At 37.4% G+C, this 21,503-nt stretch overlaps 1 protein-coding gene across 1 annotated transcript in view; it reads right to left on the reverse strand.

The window, feature by feature from the left end:
• Nucleotides 1-21,503, reverse strand: part of LOC124797955 (rho-associated protein kinase 2) — a 208,618-nt gene that overhangs the window by 157,272 nt on the left and 29,843 nt on the right. Inside the window, exons 5-11 of the mRNA XM_047261112.1 lie at nucleotides 18,690-18,749; nucleotides 18,448-18,583; nucleotides 18,255-18,372; nucleotides 18,094-18,178; nucleotides 17,422-17,705; nucleotides 16,849-16,940; nucleotides 10,598-10,757 (exon numbers count right to left, since the gene is read on the reverse strand). Of these exons, the coding sequence (XP_047117068.1) occupies nucleotides 10,598-10,757; nucleotides 16,849-16,940; nucleotides 17,422-17,705; nucleotides 18,094-18,178; nucleotides 18,255-18,372; nucleotides 18,448-18,583; nucleotides 18,690-18,749 (935 nt within the window). The remainder of the gene's footprint in view (nucleotides 1-10,597; nucleotides 10,758-16,848; nucleotides 16,941-17,421; nucleotides 17,706-18,093; nucleotides 18,179-18,254; nucleotides 18,373-18,447; nucleotides 18,584-18,689; nucleotides 18,750-21,503) is intronic.

The following is a 21,503-nucleotide window of genomic DNA, read 5'->3' on the forward strand; positions in this document are numbered from 1 at the left end:
TGTCTATCGACCTTCCAGCGCTTTCGTTCGGTAAGTCACCTCATCTTTGTTTTTATATATAATTTTTCCCACGTGGAATGTTTCCTTCTATATATATATATATATATGGTCACAAACAAAACAAGTAGAGATACGCTCTTCTATTTTTTAATATTTCTATATTCATCTGTTTGTCTCTATACGTGATAGCAGGCAGACTTATTACGAGTCCCGCCGAGTTAATATTGTTAAAAAATCTGTCTGTCTCTATAAGTGATAGCGGGTGGACATATGATGAATTCTGCCGAGTTAATATTGTTAAAAAAATGTGTATTCCAATTGTACATTAAAAGGTGTAAATGAAAACTGATCGTAATAGAAAAGTTTATTCGTACATTAGTGAGGACCATACCCAACTTCATAATTCCACAATGCGCCGAGAATCCTGAATCAAGAGGATCGAAGCAGACAAGAATAACTTATGTGAGCAGAAGAGGGGCAATTCGGAATCAGTATTGTCATACCAAGCTCTGTGCACAGTGGCAGTAACAAGTAAAAGAAGTACGTAAAGTTAAATGCTGAATATATCCATTAAATATTGAGGGTATGTTGATATTAATGCTAGTTAAAGTTAACACAGGGTATGTGTACCTTCTAATTTCTTTCAATTATTCTTTCAAAATTTCCCTTTTAATTATTTAGGCAGCAAATTTTAATATCACATTTCAGACCCCCCGCCCCCTGCCCCATCCCGCCACTATTCACGGAGCTAAATATTTTGCCTCTAGAAGACAAAGCAAAACTAGTCTGTCTCTTCATTGCCCAACAGACAGTATTTCCAAACAACTAACAGACAACCAGAGGTAAATCTTGCATATTCCTTTTTATTCCAGTTTGTATCAACGTAGGCTAGAAGAGCTTCTTGATCCCATTTTCGATAACGTAGTTTCATGTTGATGGTTCCTTTGATGTATCTCAAAACTCTTTTCAAGCATACTCAGAGTTCTTCCAATGGACTGTTTTGGTATCTGCTTAAGAAATTGACTACAGCACACAAATCAGGCCTTGTTGCTGTCATTGCATACATCAAGCATCCAATCAACCCTCTGCATGACTTGTCAATTCTTTATCCTTTCTTAATTTCCAGTTTAATATCCATAGGTGTTTTGACTGGGTTACAATCTTGCATGTTGAATTACTGTAGCAAACTTCAAATATGATGTTTGGCTCAGATACATTTCTTCTTTGTTGCTTAAATCTCGATTCCCAAGTATGATTGCAGCTCTCCTAGTTCCCTTATTGTTAACTTCTTCTTTAACTTAAATTCCACTCTGTCCATTTGCTCTTTATTATTTTCTGCCATCAGAATGTCTTCAACAAAGACCACAATGTAAATGACAACCTCCTTTAAAATCATATAGTAAACACATTTATCTGCTTCTGATTGAGCGAATCTTACAGAGGTAAGAAACATATGAATAGAATGATTCCACACTAGTGGTGCTTGCTTGAAGCTGTATAAAGACTTCTGTAACCTGCAAACCAAACCAGTTGAGCCTTTCTTCAGTTCTTCCAGAATAATATGTATATTTCCTCCTCGAGTTATCCATGAAGAGAAGTACTGGCAACATCTAGTTGTTTCACAATCAGCCCTTGTTGGACTGCAATAACTAGCATTATTCTAATAGTTGCAAGCCAAGTCACTGGTGCATACACTTCCTTGTAGTCAAATCCTTTTGTCTGTTATAGACTCAGTTTCATCCAGTATAGCTTTATATCAGTATTCCTTATCTTCACGAATTGCAATTTCCTTGTAACTTTTCAGTACATCATTGACAAATGATGCAGCATTCAGTGCAAGAACATCATAGTCATCTAAATATTTAGGTTTCCTCTTCCTGTTCTAATGTCAACCAGCTTCACTTTCAGTTTATTCTTCATCACTGGTCAATTCTGGTATGGGAATTCTTTCATTACCTCCCTCACTTGATTTAACAACGTTTTCGGTGAACGCTCCTTCATTAACGTCTTTCTGTTTCCTCTCTGACGATTCCTGTACGGATTCTGGAACCCAGCCCTCAACTGGTATACGTTCAAAGTCAAACCTTCCTTCATATAAAACAATGTTCCTTCCTGTTACAATTTTTCCTTCCTCTGGACACCAAAGTAGCCAGTGAAGTTGCACTTCAAAGATTTGTTGTCAAACTTCCCTGTTCTCAATCCCTTTGACCAGTACATAAGCAATACATCCACAAACTCTCAGCTTACTCAAGTTAGGTATCTTGTTGTACCACAAAGCCGCAGAAACCTTTTCTTCCAAAGCCGCAGTAGGACTTCCGTTTAGTAGGTATACAGCAGTGCGAACAGTTTCTAACCTGGTCTTACTCAATTTACACCAAAGTATCAACAAGAGAGCTTTCTCAATAAGAGTTCTGTTCATTTGCTACACGACGCCATTTTGCTGAGAATATCTGATTGTGAGCTCAAACTGTATTTCTTGTCCTTCAAAAAATTGCTTCAAACCATTCGACATGTTTTCACAACCATTGTCACTCTGCCATCTGCTGATCTTCAAGTTGAAATGAGCTGAAGCCATGGTGCAAAACATCTTCAGATAGCAAGTTACCTCCGACTTCGATTCCAGGGCACAGGCCGCTGGGAAACGTGTAAAGTCATCGATAAATGTGAGAACATACTTCTTCCTGTTGAACAATTCTGGTGAGACTGGCCCACAAAGGTCAATATGGACCCACTCAAGAGGTCTGATGGCATGTTTCCTAGTGTGATTGTATGGCGGCTGTGATTATTTTCCTTCAACACAATCTGAGCATCGTTCTGCAGGGATTGTTGAAGTGCGCAACTCCATAACATCAACTTGTGACTGAAGGCATTTAAGCTATCGTAACTCAAATAGCCTAACTTGCAGTGCAACAGTTTCACATTAGTTTCAGTTGAAGCAGCTGACAAGGCATTACGTTGCAAAAAATTTACAACATTTAGCTCAGATTCATTCCTATTTGCACTGGAAATGTTTTCTTTTCCATTTCTAATTAAACCTTCAGGTTTTTCAAACAAGATACTAAAACCATTCATTTGCAATTTTCTGAATGAAAGCAAATTATAATTAAGATCAGGCACAGATAATACATCTCTGATCAATATCTGAATTTCCTTTCCTCTTACAATACTAGTGACTTTAATTTCCCCTTTTTACTTTAGCCTCAAGAAAAATGCCTGATTTAGCTACTTTAACTTTTCATTGGTTGATCAAATTTCTTTAAATTAGTGAGAGAAATCTTACTGTTAATCTAGTGTACCGTTGCTCCAGAGTCCAAGAAACAATCTGTGTTGTTCACTAGTTGACCTTCACTTGATGCTGCAAAATAAAAACTATCTTCCTCCTTGACATTAGCCACGACCACTGAATTTCTGATTCTGAGTTCTTGTTTGGTAACTTAACTCTGCAGTTAGCCCTTTTGCAACCAGGCTTTCCACAATGACGGTAAGTATAAAGCTGAAAGGCTTCCCTGAAGTTCCCTGCTGATTTATTGTTTTACTGATGTCTGCTCAACCTTTTTTCTGATACTGTTAAGTCTCAAAAGCTGTACGAGGCAGTATGTCTTCATTTTTGTTTTTTGTCGATGATGTCCTTCCATTTCAATTCTTCTTCTGTCGGCATAGTTAAAAAGGAGATGGCATATGATGTAGGCTTCTTCGACAGTAGCTCCAGTCGAACGTAAATCTCAAATCAATTTATCAAACTTAAGAAAGTGATTAACTAGTATATCATTTATTGCATCAGACTTCATAGTTAACAACTGTTTTCTCAACGGAAGTTGACTAGCAATTCCTTTTCTCTCAAATGTATTGCACAGAGATTTCCATAATACAAAAGAGGTTATCTTATCTTTCATACATTCCAAGTGACTGTCGGCAATGTGTTGAATAAGATGAGACTTGCATTTCCAATCTTGTTTAGCCAATTCAGACACTCATGTTCCCCTTGCAACACTGTGGATATCTGCCTCTCCGTCCACAAATTCCACCTTTGTGAGATAATTCGCTTGCACAAACGGTAAAAGTTCCAGTTCCTCAATTGTTGAAATTTGTCTCATCAAATAAAGGAATACGATATATTTCCACTTCCGTTGCGATCTCAAAAAAACTTTATGTGAGCATTCATCTGTGGTCATGTATTTTACTACAAATTCCGGCCCACAACCTGATAAATTTTCAGTTTCTCGCCCTTGGCTACAGTGTGAAGATAGCACAAAAGACAAAACAGAAACACGAGATTAAGTGTAACTAGAAAAGTAGCTATCCTCTTGTTTAAATAACATTTTCAAATACGTCAGAAAGACTTTTTCACAGAAATCCAACTGTTCATTCAAAAGAGGTGACATTATTCTTGCAGTGCCGAAAAATGCAACTGTTCTAAAATATTCAGAAGTAATACTTTAGAAGTGGTGTGCATAATTTCAAGATTATTCGTGATATTCCCTGAATGTTTACTATTAGTAAGGTGTTGTTTAAAAACTGTTTTATCACGTGACACACCAAACACATATTCCTTGAAACGTATTTAAAAGTTACAATCAGTCAGGTCAAAATATATTTTCCATGGTCACTGCAGGTTAATGTATTACTCCTGATATACAGTAAAGTGTAGAGAAGCATATTTGTGGTTGAAAAGATGAAGTTATTTAAAGAACAGGATAGCTGCTTTTCTAGTTACACTTCATCTCATGTTTTTATTTTGTCTTTATGAAATCTCCACAGCAAAGTCAATTTTCACTTCTTAATGGTAAAATGACAATGAATCTTACAAAAGTACTTGGTTATTTTAGAGGTGATTATCTCTTCTACACAAAAGATGCATATTTATTAAAATTTATCACCATATCAATGATGGTTAGCTTTTTATTCCATATTTATAAATTTCTTAATGCAATTTTATACATGGACATTACATTTTGAGAAAAAATTTTTTTCCTGGTTTCCAATTTTGGTTTCAGCTTAGTTTTAGTCAACTGGTCTTTTCATTGCAAACATCAACCAAAGTCTTGCTGTTGACTACAAAATTTTAGCACACTGGAGCCACTTCTGTTAGCAACGCCATTATCTTTCAACTTTGGCAGTGAGTATCAACCACTGCTGTCAAGGCAACACACAGCGTCCTTGAATACATTTTTGACAACGGACGACCACTTCAACCATGATATCCTCAAGGAAACGGTGTCCTTAGGCATGCTTATCAATGCCACGAGTTGGCTCTCATATACCACGAAGCTTCTAATGTTCCATATTATGTTGAAATATTTTTAACAAATAAATTACACTAATGTGAACATTGGTGTATTTAATACAGCATTATTTTTACATCTTATTCAATTACAAATATATAATATTACTTAAAAGCAGTTGCTATGGAAACATCACCTTCATAATGCAAACTATTGTTCCCAATGGTGTTCTGAGTTACAGTTTAACCTGTAACGTTGACTTCATATTTAATGTTTATAAAACTGGTTTTAATACATACAATATTCATGGGATGTTAAAATTCCTATATTTTTACGAATCCCGATACATTCGTAAAAATGTAGGTTCAAATCTTAACATACAACATGTAAATTGCTTCTCATTGGTTGACATGGATGTGATGTGGCTTATGCACACCCTCTTTCACTCTATTTAACCCATGGTTGTTTAACCATCAGCAGTAGCTTTGTGACTGGGGTCAGCACAGCTGTTCCAGTAATCATCATCATCAGCAGCAGCAGCAGCAGCTGGATGGGTAATGATACATCATTTTAACCTATATTTTTTTCAGGTTTTCTGACTTCCCTAGGTAAATCGGCACTTTTAATTTTTATCTTTACAGTGTACTACCTGAAGATGGTCAACTACTAGTGATTGAAACCAGTCATATTTTTAATAAATGACTGTGCAATTGAGACTGTTTTTACCATTTTTACTTAACTGAGTGATCACTGTTTAATTCCAATAATGGTGTATAGTTCTTCCCTATCTTCATGCATCTGACACTTCAGTTTTTCCAGCATTTCTGTAACATTCCCCTACGAGTCAAACAAACCTGTCAACGTTTGTAAACAAAGACAAGTCAATACAACTTTAATCACCACCTAAAAAATTAAGTTACATAACTAATTTCTTGTTTGTTTGGAGGTACATGTCTGTAGTCCTTGGTACACAGCATCACAGCATCTATCTGAGTAACTAAACCCAAAAGGTGCATTAAATTGATGTGGAGATGGGATGCGCCATTTTGTTTTAGCCCCTCTTGCAACTTGCTATGGTACAACGGAGAACAAATTTCAGTGTGTACCTGGAATGTAGATATATACTTGCAAAGGTACAAACGAAATTGATTACGTAACTTTCCAACTTTTAGGGAGTGGTAATTAAAATTTTATGACTGCCACTCAATATCATATTATTCTGTTTAGTAAAGGATCCACATCTGTGATATTCTAGGATGGGTTGCACCTTTGTAGGCTGACAGCATTTTACCACTGTCCTACAAGTGAACAGAAGTGCTCCATATGCTTTACCAACAATCGAGCCTATGAGGTCACTGGATGTTGCATCCACACTAATGATTACACCCAGATATTTGTGTAAGTTAAATGACTTTGGACTAATTAATATTGTAGTTGTAGGATGTAACCTTTGCACATTTTGTGAAGATAACATATTTACATGTCTGGACATTTAAAGCAAGCTGTCAATCTTTGGACCACTCTAACATTTTATCAACATCTAACTGGTTATTTGTGCAGCTGTATTCTGGAGGTAATATTAATATGTCCGCCATGTTATTAATATATAACATAGAAAGCAAGAGTCCCAATACACTCCCTCAGGACACACCTGGAATTACTTGTACATCAATCTATGACTATCCATCAAAGATAATTAGCCACATCCCCCTACCAAAAAATCCTCAAGCAGTCACAAAGTTTGCTTAATACCCTATAAGATCAAACTTTCAATAACATGCGTAGGTGCAGTGCTGAGTCAGATGCTTCTACCTGACTGCTTAGATTTATGACTTACGATGAAATTTAAGAAAATCACAATTTTGGTTTTGCATCACCAAAGTTCTCGGAATCAATGTTGTTTGACATGCAGGAAGTCGTTCTCTTTGAGATATCTCATAATGTTTGAGCTTGAATATATTCTAAGATTTTACAACAGATTGATGTCAATAATACTGGATGACAGTTTTGTGGCTCATTTCTGTTATCTTTCTTGTAGATGCACATCATCTGTGCTTTCTTCTTGTTCAGTTTTACAAGTTTCTTAAGGCCACAGTCATTAATATTTATATCACTGATCTTTGCAGAGGTGCAGTACTCCAGTATCTTCCTTTGTAAAGGAACATCTGAAATTTGAATTCAGCATTTCTACTTTTGCTTTGTTGTTCTCAATTTCAGTTCCTGCATCTTTCATGACTGTTTGGCATCTCTGTATGTGAAGTGTGAAGTCTTGTTTTACACGTCTTATGCAGTCTGGTGATGCTGAGGGAATTAGATTAGGAAATGAGACACTTAAAAGTAGTAAAGGAGTTTTGCTATTTGGGGAGCAAAATAAATGATGATGGTCGAAGTAGAGAGGATATAAAATGTAGACTGGCAATTGCAAGGAAAGCGTTTCTGAAGAAGACAAATTTGTTAACATCGAGTATAGATTTAAGTGTCAGGAAGTCATTTCTGCAAGTATTAGTATGGAGTGTAGCCATGTTTGGAAGTGAAACATGGACGATAAATAGTTTGGACAAGAAGAGAATAGAAGCTTTCGAAATGTGGTGCTACAGAAGAATGCTAAAAATTAGAAGAGTAGATCACATAACTAATGAGGAGGTACTGAATAGGATTGGGGAGAAGAGGAGTTTGTGGCACAACTTGACGAGAAGAAGGGACCGGTTGGTAGGACATGTTCTGAGACATCGAGGGATCACCAATTTAGTATTGGAGGGCAGCGTGGAGGGTAAAAGGGTAAAAATCGTAGAGGGAGACCAAGAGATGAATACACTAAGCAGATTCAGAAGGATGTAGGTTGCAGTAAGTACTGGGAGATGAAGAAGCTTGCACAGGATACAGTAGCATGGAGAGCTGCATCAAACCAGTCTCAGGACTGAAGACGACAACAACAACATGCAGTAGCCATTATTTCTTTAGAAGTTTCTTTACAATTACTGTACGTCATGGATGGTCCCTCCCACCATGAACTGTCCTACTAGACACATACATATCAAATGCTCGGTCAACTGTTCTTCTAAACTTGAGCCAGTTCCTCAGCATATTTGCATCCAGAGCTAAATGTATCAAGTTCCTTCTTGAGATACTCTCTTTCCACCTAGTTTACTGAACGCAGAGTCACGCAAGGAGATTTCAAATGGTCGAACTACTCTCACGATCCCAGCAGCAAATAGTCAAATCCTTGGAATGGCAATAGAAAAAAAGGAATTCATGTTAATGGAAAATAACCGACCCGTATTTGTTTTGACGATGACATGATACTGTTTGCATCTAGTGCATAAAAAAATTTGGCAAGAAATGGAAGACATGAAAGTAACCTGGAAATAAATTAAAAGGAGACTAAAAGATTTTTCAATCAACATACTGAAAAGAAATTAGTACAAATCAAAAATTATGTCACAGAACCAATTGATGAGTTTTTTGTTGTTAAATTAGTAAAAGACAAACAAATGGACAATAAAAAAGATATAAACAAAAGAGTGGAGTGCTCTTGGTAAACTAAATATAGTTTACAAAACCATATCATGGACTTATAATGCAAAACCCATTCGAAAACTAAGAGCTGCTCAGTGAGCAATTGAGAAATACGTGTTGGGAATTATTAGGCGAATGGAGGGTAGATGGAACAAGGAAGTTCTTCATTGGATTCCAAGCAGTAGAAAAAGACAGATACAATCAAAGATGGGTAGACGATGTGCAAGAGTGATACAGATATGTACAGCAGAATACAATAATGCATGGAAAAGTCTAGATGAGATCTTTATCCAGCAATGGATGTCAAATGGTTGTTGTTGTTGGTGGTGGTGCTTACTACTTGTTACAATGTTGCTATTTCTACGATTAAGTGCTAGAAATGGTGTGTGTCATCAGTTAAGTTTAACTTTTTAACTTTGTGGGTTGCATACCAAAACATGTTTAATTCTTAATATTACATATTGTTAAAAAGTAGAGAAAATTTGTTTCTCCAGACATTTTTATTCAAGTTAGTGAAAGAAAACTTGTTTTACAACATAGTTTGATATCTTTGCTATTTTTCTACATACTAGGCATAGAAATCTGAACATTTGTTGTAGCACTTCTCTATGCCTTCAGCATACTTGCATGCTGCAAAGTTGCTGAACAAGGCACTAACATCGTGTTTCAGTTTGTTGTCATTTCCACAGCATTTTTCACAAAAAAAGAAGTTTGACTATGGGAAACACATGGAGATCACTCAGGGCCAAATCCAGTCTGTAAAGCAGATGTTCAAAAACTTTCCACTTAAACTGCTACAGAAAATTCTTCATCAATTCAGCAGAATGCAGGCAAGCATGTCATGAAGAAGCACAAAGTCACTAGACAACAATTCATGATGTCTGCTTTGGATGGCATGGTGTAGTCTGGGAAGAGTCCGACAGTAGACCACTACGTTTATGGAGTCCCCTCCTCTAGGCATAAAGTCAATGAGTAGGAAGCCATTTCAATCCCAGAACACTGTGGCTATAACTTTTTGGGACCCAGAATTTGTTCAGCTCTTTTTTCTTTCCTTTTGTTGTGGATTGTGAATTATGCCATTCAACTCACTGGCCCTTTCTTCCTGGACTTTTAGGCAAAACACAAGTTTCTTCACCAGAAAAACAGTAGTTCGAAAACTCCTAGCGATTATTGTTGTATCGAGCGAGAAATGTCAGTGCAGTTCTCATTTGTTTCTTGTGTTGATAAGTAAAAAGTACGAGAACCCACCTGGCATACATTTTTCAGAAGCACAAATCACCACTAACCACCAATAATGAACTGATCATGAAACTTCAGGCAATAACAAGCTCAATTCATCAATAATGAAATGCCTGTCTTGTTTAACTTCCCCCCCCCCCCCCCTCAGATTTTGATTCGAGTTTGTCAGTCACAGCTGAAGACTAGACTGATCATTCATCATGAATATTCATTAGTCCTGATCATTCATCATGAATAGTCATTAGCCCTGATCATTCATCATGAATAGTCATTAGTCCGCTACTGCCATTAAAAATGGTACACCATTTTCCAACTATTGCTTCATTCATCACATTCCAAAAACTTCAGTTATATGTCTGTAAATTTTGATAGGGCGGTTGTTTTTGCATTCAAAAATACTCTATGAAGCACACACTTTATGGGATCATTAATTTTCTCACACTTATTAACAGTAAAGGACCATTCCTGTTCACCATTAGCATCATACTGATAGCAACGATGACATAGAGGCAAAGGTGGAAGGAGAACAGCGTAGCTTGTCAGATCAAAACATTCTTTACTTCTCTTTTACAATGACCCTTATAAAGTAAATGAAGCTTTTAATGAAATGTATTACTTACTGATAATCCCTCGAGTATGTGAAACCCACAAACGGCAAATGGTTTCCTGCAAAAGTTTTTGGCGTAGCGAAATTTTCTTCTGGACTTTCATCTTTATCTACATCATCAAAATTACTTGTATCATCATCACCCATTAGTTCTGGAACAACTGGTGGAACACCTGCAGAAATATTTAATAGCTGCTTAAGTGAAGGAAAAACTGCATGTACAGTCATAAATATCAGCATTTTTGCTAAGCATATCTTTTTACAGTATTCTGTACAACATTTACTAACATCTTTATTAATGCCATCCAGAACTGTGATAAGGAAAGTTAACTTTCAGAATCATTCATTGTCAAAAAGGTGGAGGGCACTATTATAAAAATAACAACATGACAATGACATGCTGAATCTTAGAATTTCTGTTGAAGAGGCATATGATATTTCTGTAAAGCACATATTGTAAGCAAGGCCAGCATTGCAGGGTGGGTGCTCCAAAAGTTTCCAGCAGAAATGTGAAACTTATCCTTTGTATTGACAGAAAATATGGATGCACATTGCACATTGTCATGGACAAAGATTATGCCAAATCTTGCAAACAGTTTGCAATATCAGAGTTTTCTGTGAGAGTTGTGTTAATGATAGAATCCATCAACCTGAGTGCTAATTGTCAATAATTAGACTGCAGGCTTTGGTACACATGTTGGACGATTTAATTCAAATGGTTCAAATGGCTCTGAGCACTATGGGACTTAACATCTGAGGTCATCAGTCCCCTAGATGAAGAACTGCTTAAACCTAACTAACCTAAGGACATCACACACATCCATGCCCGAGGCAGGATTCGAACCTGTGACCGTAGCGGTTGCACGGCTCCAGACTGAAGCACCTAGAACCGCTCGGCCACACCGGCCAGCGGACAATTTAATAAGTCTGAATAATAGACCTGCCATTCCTCTCTTTATCATGCACATTTGTACAGAGACTATTAATACCTCAATAATACTACCTAATGTTTCTTTTATTCTAATATCAATGATTAATGAAAACCACCACAGATCTATTATATTACACTTTTTCTTCTTTCTTTCCTTCTTTCTTTTTTAAGATCATCACGTTGCTGCGCTTTGTCACTATATTGATGCAAGTGGTCTTGCTGTGTCCTAAGAATGAAAGCTGTTTAATAACAGAGCTACAGCAGTTTTTGTTAATCAATGATATTAGTGTCAATCAGCTATGATGCTCAACATGGTCAGCAGTATCTTCTTGATCGTTACTGTAGACCCATAAACTATAAATAAGTTCTGATGAATCTGAGCAGCTCTATATCCTTTTCCACATAAAAGTCAGTTTACAGCACACAATTAGCAACTAATATGAGCAATAATTTTCGAAGCCAAAACCAGTCAATTGAGTAGTGCACGAAAACAATGACTTCTGTTGCTTTGTATGAAATCACTACATTGTGTTGCCTTCACAAAACTTTGTTCTGAGCTGCCAACACTTAAATAAAGGCAGTGGTCCTTCCTTTTACAATATACTTAATACTTTTTCTGTCCAAATAAGAAAATTATACTACTACTTTCAGTGTCTCATTCTGTTGTCCAATTCCCTTATCATCATCTGATTTGATTCAACTACATTCCATTATCTTTGTTTTACTTTTGTTGATATCCGCTTTGTAACTTCTTTTCAAAAATCTTTCCATTCTATTAATTGACCTTCCAAGTCCTTTGCCATCTCTGACAAAAATAGTGTATGAACAGCTTGATTTTTTTATTTCTTCTCCCTGAACGTTTATACATTTCCCAAATTTATTACTTTCCGTTACTACTTAAAAAATATTTCCCATACAGCTGCAACCTCTGAAAATCTTAACTTTGCAATATCTTCTCCTTCCATGATTGAAATTGTGAACCACCTGGGCATGTAAAGTCTTGGTCACTCCTGAGCTATGTCACTTCCCAGAAATGTCAGTCACTGTCCCTCTCCATAGGTAGACACCTCCTGAAAGCCACCTGGTATCATGTGTCAGAACTGTTAATAGTGCACTTATGGTCCAATCCTTATCTGCATATTTCAGCCTTCTCTTTCAACTAAACTTTCATGTAATCCTCCTCTCCAAAATGTAGCTAACACTACACATCTCCTCTGAATCTCTTCATCTCCCAGCATATACATTTCTTAGGATGTGCAAGCCAAACAAGCTCAGTGGGGGATACATACAATCTAACCTCAAACTCAAACCTTTAATCACATTGAACCCTGGCAAAAGAAGGTAGGCTGAATTCATGTTTACTGAAATAAGTATACAGAGTCAGAAGTGCTTAACTGGTGTTGTCTAAAAGCCAAAACTCAGCTCAATAACTGCCTTTCAGGGTCAATATGAACACACCATCGTAATGGGAGACACAAACACAGAATTGTTGACACACCCCTTCATAATAAATCTAAGAAGGCTGTTTACTTCCAACAACTTGCACATTCTTCCTTTATAGTCCCAACAACATACGGCACATAGTATGTAGATGTACCCATAACAAAACAAAGACTGACAAAGGAAGAGATATAGGTCAAACTTGAGCTCCAGGCTTCTCAGCATGTGACGTAATATTCCTGGTCTACTTCCCGCAGCCCCTGACGTTCACATTACATCATGTAACTTGTAGGAACATCAAACGTAAGGATCATGATGCTCCCGACAGAAAACTAGTAGCATCAAATAAGCAGAGCCCATAGCTATTGGCAAAAATCCATCAAATCATTGTTCTCTACGACAAATATGCTCCTGTACGTACATTCTATGTAAGAAAAACTTCTGCTCCCTAGCTGACAACTGATTACATCAAATGACAGACAGCAACACTGCTGCTCATAGACATTTCAAGGCAAATCCAAAACCTGAATGTTACAACAAAAATGTAAAACTGTGAGACTGCATAAAGCAATGAGTTGCAATGTCAAAATCAGACAAATTTCTTAATATGTGTACAGCGATATAACACCCACAACTCTGCAGAAGAATCCCCGTAGCTTGGGTGTTGTGAAGGCAAAATCAGAAACTGCTTTCAGGCCTTAGCTGATGGACTGAATGAATTTTTCTCAGCATCAGTCAGCCACCTGCAGCAAAGGACTATCTCCCACAAGAAGTCCCAGACTAAATAACTAACCACAAAATTTTCCACCTAAAACACACAACAATAAATACAAATAGAAAAGCAGTAATGAGAATTTATACCGTTGTGATGGGCAATGTTGGTATCAGGATAATCATAATCAAGAATGTTTCCAATAGCTTAGTGTTGTCTTAGCAGATGCATTTAATTTTTCTCTCATGACTGGAACATCTCCAACTCCGTGGAAAGGACTCATAGTCTGACCTATCTTAAGACCAAAAACTCACAGTAGCCTTGGGATTACCAACCAATCAACACATTACCCATCACATCCAAAGCTCAGAAATACATTTTAATAACTAAATCACTGAACACTTAGGCAAATTCAACTTATTACAATAAATATCAGTTAGCCTTTTGTAAATGTCATAGTACAAACAGTGCATTATGGTGAATGATGACCACAACTCTCCCTCCTCTCCTCCCTGATCCACAGCCACCCAATGCTGCGTCTGTTGGCAGTCTAGTCCCTGCATGCTTCGCCAGAGAGCATTGTTCTCTCTCCCAGCCCCCCCCCCCCCCCCCCACACCCCCTTTACTGATATCCCTTCCCCACCCTCTCTAGTTTGCTACTTGTGTTCTACGTGGCATTTGCATTCTGGACCAAGCTGCCAGTGATGGAGGTCATGTGTGCATGAGGTGTGCTTGCTTCTGTGAATGAATATGTGTGTGTGTTCAACCTTTCTACACAAAGTGATCTTCCCCGAGATCGGCTTGTACCAGTTGTTCCATTCTTTTGTATATAATTTGTGTTAGTATTTTACAACCACAACACATTAAACTGACAGATCAGTATACACCAGTCAGCATCTGCCATCTTTGGTATTGGTGTTCTCACATTTTTCTTAAATTCTGGGGTGCTTTTCCTTCTCATATGTCCTGTAAACCAGATGGAACAGTTTTGTCGTGGCTGATTCTCTCAAGGATCATAATCATTCAGTCAGAATGTTGTCTACCCAAAGTGTCTTGCCCCAATATATAACATTTCAGATGTCTCAGAAATTATTCTTGCAATATCTCAACGCACATCACACTTTCATCCACTTCCTCTTCTCTTTCCATAATAAAGGTATGATTTATTTTTCCTTGAACAGCCCCTCTATATACCCCTTCCACTTCCCAGTTTCTGCTTCTCTATTTAGAATGGACTAGCCACTCGAGCTCTTAGTGCACGTTTAATTGCTTCTCTCTTCTCCAAGGGTTTCTTTAATTTTCCTAAACACAGCACCTACCTTTCCTACAGTCATTCATATCTAAAAATCTTTGCATTCGTTCTGTAGCTATTTCTATATTCCCAGCTTGCACTTCCTGTCAATACCGCTTTCTGGAGATTTATATTCAATTTTGGGTATTTCATTTGCTGCATTTTTTTTCCTTTTTTTATTCACCAGTCACATTTCATATCTTCTAAGTAATCCAAGGATTTCTGCTGAACATTGTCTTTTGCTCAGTTTCTTCTCTAGTGCCTACATCTCAAAGTTACTCATTTCACTAGCGCTGAATTCCTCTCCCCTTCTTCAATCAGTCAATCCCTATGCTCTCTTTGAAGCTGTCAACCATTTTGGTTGTTTCAAATTATCTAGGACTAACCACCTTCATTACCTACCTTCCTGAAATTTCTTCAGCTTTAGTATGCATGTCATAACCAATAAATTATAGGCACAGTGCACACGTATCTCTGGAAATGTTTTTCAGTTTTCAACCTAAATATATATAAATTTTTGTCTTATCATTACATAATCCATTTGAAACCTTCTTGACTTCAAGTCTCTTGTCATGTATGCAACATACTTCCACTATTCTTAAACCAAGTGTTTGCAAAGGTAATTCATACTCTGTGCAAGATACTATTAGGCAGGTTTTCTTTTTGTCCGTTTCTTCCAGTCCATATCCTCCCGTGTTTCCCATCCTTTCTCTTCTCTTGACATGGAATTCAAACCTGCATCAGAATTAAATTTTTGTTTCTTTGACAAACATTTTCTCTCTCTTAGCAAACATCCTTTGTCTCAAAACTGTCATCATCTCCATGTGTGCTTGCAATAACATGAGGATCATGTCTTTGTGTCCAACTTGACTATACTGTTCATGATAGTTCACCCAATTTCCTGTTTTCTTGTTCATTATTTACACTGCTCCATGCATTGCACCTACTGAATTTTGGGTTCATAACCCTATACTCGCACAACTGGAAAGCCTGTTCTTCCTGCTGCTCTACGTCAATAATTTCCACAACATCGAACTTCAATCTATCCAATTTTCTTTTCACATTTTTCATGTTATCTAACTTACCTAACAATTAAGGAGGCCAAATACTACACTCCCAAATTTAAAATGCCAGTTTATTTTTCTTTTATATCTAATGACACCATGCAGATTAATTCCCACTCAGAGATCCAAAAGGGCGAATATTTAAACTCTACAATATTTTACCTAGAAAGATGCCATCACCATTAAGCCAAATAGTACCATTCCATGTCTTCAAGAAATATAGCAACTATAGTTTCTCCTTAATTTCAGTCATACTGCAGTACCAACAAAGCAAGCCTCTGTTAACAAACATTACAGACCAGATCAGTCAATCATCATGACTGTTTCCTTTGTAATTTCTAAGAGTACTGTAGCCTCTCTTCAGAAACCATACATTAGTCTGGTCTCTCTAAAGACACCCCTCCAGTTAGCTGCAGTCTAGATACCTTTCCAGTTCGCTGCAGCTATGGGTCAATTATCTGTATTGTTGCAATACACAAGCCACCCCATCTCATCTAGACCTATGGTTCATGGGGATAATTCCCATCAGCCACTAAGAATATCTGAAACATCAAGAAACTAGCTCACCTCTACCAGTTTAGAGGGTCTTTCCCAAATATGAAATTTTGGTATTAAAGTTTTATCTTACTGCTTAGGCTCAGCTATTTACCTTCTAGAGGCAATATAATTATTTCTAAGCAGGTATTTCAGGTAGAGCTTCCTGAAGAAACTATTCCTTAGTTCTTGTCACATTTAGCAACTTTATCTCACAATTTTTCAAATACAATCCCACAGAAAGAGTACTACAGGTATGTGCCAAGCTCAACGATACAATAAACAAACTTACAGTCTCGTAAATTATCAAATGTCCACTGGTCGTTCTGGAAGAATGGATGAGATTTTATTTCTTCAACTCCATTTCTTCCTAGGCGCCTTGTTCTGAAAAAGTGAACAGTGCAATCCATAATAAAGAAGGGATAAAATACAGTAAGTTATCTACCTTACATATATTTAAGAAAAGAGGAGGTATAACATATTCATTTCCTCTAATAAAACTGTTTTTGTTATTGTTCCATAAAATTTTGGGTATGCAGGCGTATAAATTCAACTTCTTCTTCTAATATTTTGGCTGAATACTGTCCAGCCATTTTCAAGGCACGTATACGTTACACCTCTTTGCCGCCTATCAACGTCTCTGGCGCCTTGTGTATCTTTCGCCGCATACGCAGTGGTTTGGTCCTCAAGTTTAAAAGGACGGAGCAAGTGCTGGAGCATTAGTCACCTTGGCTCACTCTGAAGATGGCTGGATGGTATTCAGCCGAAATATTAGAAGAAGAAGCTGAATTTATGCGGCTGCATGCCTGAAATTTTATGGAACAGTCTTTATGCCATGAAAACATTAAAATGTTTTTGTTATTACCTGTCCGTGAGAAAGCCACAAATTAAGGCTTTAGCGTCTTGACTAATTTCTACATCTGTTGGAAAATGAAGTGAATTGCGATGATCCATGATCTTGCTGTATGTACCAACAAGGCTATCAGCATAAAATGGAGTGTCTCCAACTAACATTTCATAAAGGAAGACACCCACACTCCACCAATCACACTCACGACCATATACACCTTCTCCACCTTGGGACTGTAGCACCTCTGGTGATATGTAATCAGGAGTACCTACGGCTGTATCTGACCGCACTAGACCATCCTGTGAACAGAAATTATGAGTGGCTGGTCTGGAACTGTAGTCTCACAATGTACATACCAAAAATTTATTACAGTAATAACCAGTAACATTTCTGGGATATATCAGGTCATTTCTTTACTTCATAACAGTAGAAAAAGACTTCACAATAGGGGAAAAAAGAGCACTGATACATGGCCTTCAATTAATCAATTTTTGAAGCATTTTAATATTAGCACTGACACATGACTTCAATCAATCAATTTTTGAAGCATTTTAAAATTCTTCTGAAATAATGTCAATCAATGTCCACTGGTGGTGTTAATGTCAAACTGATTTGAAATAACAATACACTGGCATTAAGTATTCATAGGAACAGTTATTTTTACATGTGTATTAATTATCTGCTTACATCATCCATCCTCATGCAAGTACCAAAATCTGCTAACTTGAGGTGACCATGCTTGTCCAGGAGCATATTATCTGGTTTCACATCTCTGAAAACAAAGAATATTTCAGAATGTATTTCTGAATAAATGACTGCTACACAAAAATATTTCAAAGAACACTCACCTATGAACAAAACCCATTGAGTGAATGGCATCTAAAGCTAAAACAACTTCAGCACAATAAAATTTTGCCCATTTTTCAGGCACATCATAGTTGGACATAAGGTTAACAAGATCACCACCTGTAAACCAATAATCAAAATTAACAGTTATCTCTTGAATTTAGTACATAATGTGAGGTTTGCTGCATGACATACCAGGCATGTAATCCATAACCATGTACAGATATTTAGCATCTTGAAATGCAAAATGCAGCTGCACTATCCATTCGGAGTTAGCATGGGCCATTATATCGCGTTCTTCCCAGAAGAATGCCGAGTCTGACCGTTTAATCTAGAAATGGTTAAGAAAAGTACTGCTTTAATAGTTATACTGTATTAAAAACAATCTTATGACAGATTCAATGTAACATGAGAATGCAGTATCTTTGATAACATACCATTTCAAACTTGCTTAATAGCTTCATTGCATACACTTTTTGAGTAGATCTATGCCGTACCTGCAACAATATCAGCATTCAGAACATATTAAAATAGAAAGATTACACGTTCATATGAAACATAGAATAACAGGAAAGGATAATGGATGACCGGTTTGTTAGTGGGTTTCTTAGAAAACAGAGTGTGTCTGTTAGGAAACCACTTAAAAGGTTTAGTAAAAAATATTTTTGGAGGGAAGGCGAAGGATCAGGGTTTAATGCCTTATTGAGAAAGTGGTCACTAGAGATGGAGACTACCTGAGGGTACAGCTCCACTGTTCAGATAAAATGAAACAGTAAGTGCCTATATTGGCACTACTGGCGCCTGCCATGCACTACACACACATATAACAGGCAGGACAATTCAACTATCTTTTCATTGAGAGAAAAGTATGTGTTCATTACTCATGATTTTGGGATGTAATCAGAAAAAAAGGGGTATATCGAAAACCATCTATTGACTGTACAGTATTATTATTATTATTATTATTATTATTACACAGCAATAAAAAACTATGTCAGCACAATGACGTTCATTTACAAATATTTTGTTAATTTTCACAATGTTCTCGTCAATATGTAAATTTCAAAAATTTTTGTCTTTTCCACATCATCAGAAAATTTCATTCTTGAATGAAATTTTCAATCTGCAGCGGAGTGTGTGCTGTTATGAAACTTCCTGGCAGATTAAAACTGTGTGCCAGACCAAGACTCAAGCTCGGGTTCGGCACACAGTTTTAATCTGCCAGGAAGTTTCAATTTCATTGTTGGTCATCTACATCTACATCCATACTCTGCAAGTCACCTGACGGTGTGTGGCGGAGGATACTTTGAGTAACTCTATTGGTTCTCTCTTCTATTTCAGCCTTGTATTGTTCGTGGAAAGAAAGACTGTCGGTATGCCTCTGTGTGGGCTCTAATCTCTCTGATTTTATCCTCATGGTCTCTTCGCGAGATATACATAGGAGGGAGCAATATACTGCTTGACTCCTCAGTGAAGGTATGTTCTCGAAACTTCAACAAAAGTCCGTACCGAGCTACTGAGCATCTCTCCAGCAGAGTCTTCCACTGGAGTTTATCTATCATCTCCGTAACACTTTCGCGATTACTAAATGATCCTGTAACTAAGCGCGCTGTTCTCCATTGGATCTTCTCTATCTCTTCTATCAACCCCATCTGGCACGGATCCCACACTGGTGAGCAACATTCAAGCAGTGGGCGAACAAGTGTAGTGTAACCTACTTCCTTTGTTTTCCGATTGCATTTCCAACGAATCTCAGTTTGGCATCTGCTTTGTTGACGATCAACTTTTTTGGCATCTGCTTTGTTGACGATCAACTTTATATGATCATTTCATTTTACATTGAGATTCAATTGCCATTCCCTGCACCATGCGTCAATTTGTTGCAGATCCTCCAACATTTCAGTACAATTTTCCATTGTTACAACCTCTCGATATACTACAGCATCATCCGCAAAAAGCCTCCGTGAACTTCCGATGTTATCCACAAGGTCATTTATGTATATTGTGAATAGCAACGGTCCTAAGACACTCCCCTGCGGCACACCTGAAATCACTCTTACTTCGGAAGACTCCTCTCCATTGAGAATGATGTGCTGCATTCTGTTATCTAGGAACTCTTCAATCCAATCACACAATTGGTCTGATAGTCCATATGCTCTTTGTTCATTAAACGACTGTGGGGAACTGTATTGAATGCCTTGCAAAAGTCAAGAAACACGGCATCTACCTGGGAACCTGTGTCTATGGCCCTCTGAGTCTCGTGGATGAATAGCGCAAGCTGGGCTTCACACGATCATCTTTTTCAAAACCCATGCTGATTCCTACAGAGTAGATTTCTAGTCTCCAGAAAAGTCATTATACTCGAACATAATACATGTTCCAAAATTCTACAACTGATCGACATTAGAGATATAGGTATACAGTTCTGCACATCTGTTCGACGTCCCATCTTGAAAACAGGAATGACCTGTGTGCTTTTCCAATCCTTTGGAATGCTACGCTCTTCTAGAGGTCTACGCCAACCTGCTGCAAGAAGGGGGGCAAGTTCCTTCGTGTACTCTGTGTAAAATCGAACTGGTATTCCATCACATCCAGCGGCCTTTCCTCTTTTGAGCAATTTCAATTGTTTTTCTATCCCTCTGTCATCTATTTCGATATCTACCATTTTGTCATCTGTGCGACAATCTAGAGAAGGAACTACAGTGCAGTCTTCCTCTGTGAAACAGCTTTGGAAAAAGACATTTAGTATTTCGGCCTTTAGTCTGTCATCCTCTGTTTCAGTACCATTTTGGTCACAGAGAGTCTGGACATTTTGTTTTCTGCCAAGTCAGTACATAGAACTTTACTTTCGAATTCATTGAACGCCTCTCGCATAGCCCTCCTCACACTACATTTCTACTTCGCGTAATTTTTGTTTGTCTGCAAGGCTTTGGCTATGTTTATGTTTGATGGTCTTCTTTCTATGGGCACTTCTATCAAAATATTGATCAACTAGTTTTCTTCTTTCTTATGTATCACTAATCAAAAACATTTGCTGGCTTTCAGTCTACTTTTCCAGTTAGCTTTGAAAACCTACCTCAGCCTACCACGTAAAGCCTTTCTTTCCTGCACAACAGGTCCCCTCTATTTTATGGATTATTGTTCCACTCTGAATCTCAAGTTTTGTGCACAATACATCTGAATTTATCACCGTTCCCAACCACACTTCTGGAATACCAACTTGCTGCAGTTCTTCTGTGCATTGTTGAAAG

Source organism: Schistocerca piceifrons, chromosome 5, assembly GCF_021461385.2.
Source record: "Schistocerca piceifrons isolate TAMUIC-IGC-003096 chromosome 5, iqSchPice1.1, whole genome shotgun sequence".
NCBI lineage: Eukaryota > Metazoa > Arthropoda > Insecta > Orthoptera > Acrididae > Schistocerca > Schistocerca piceifrons.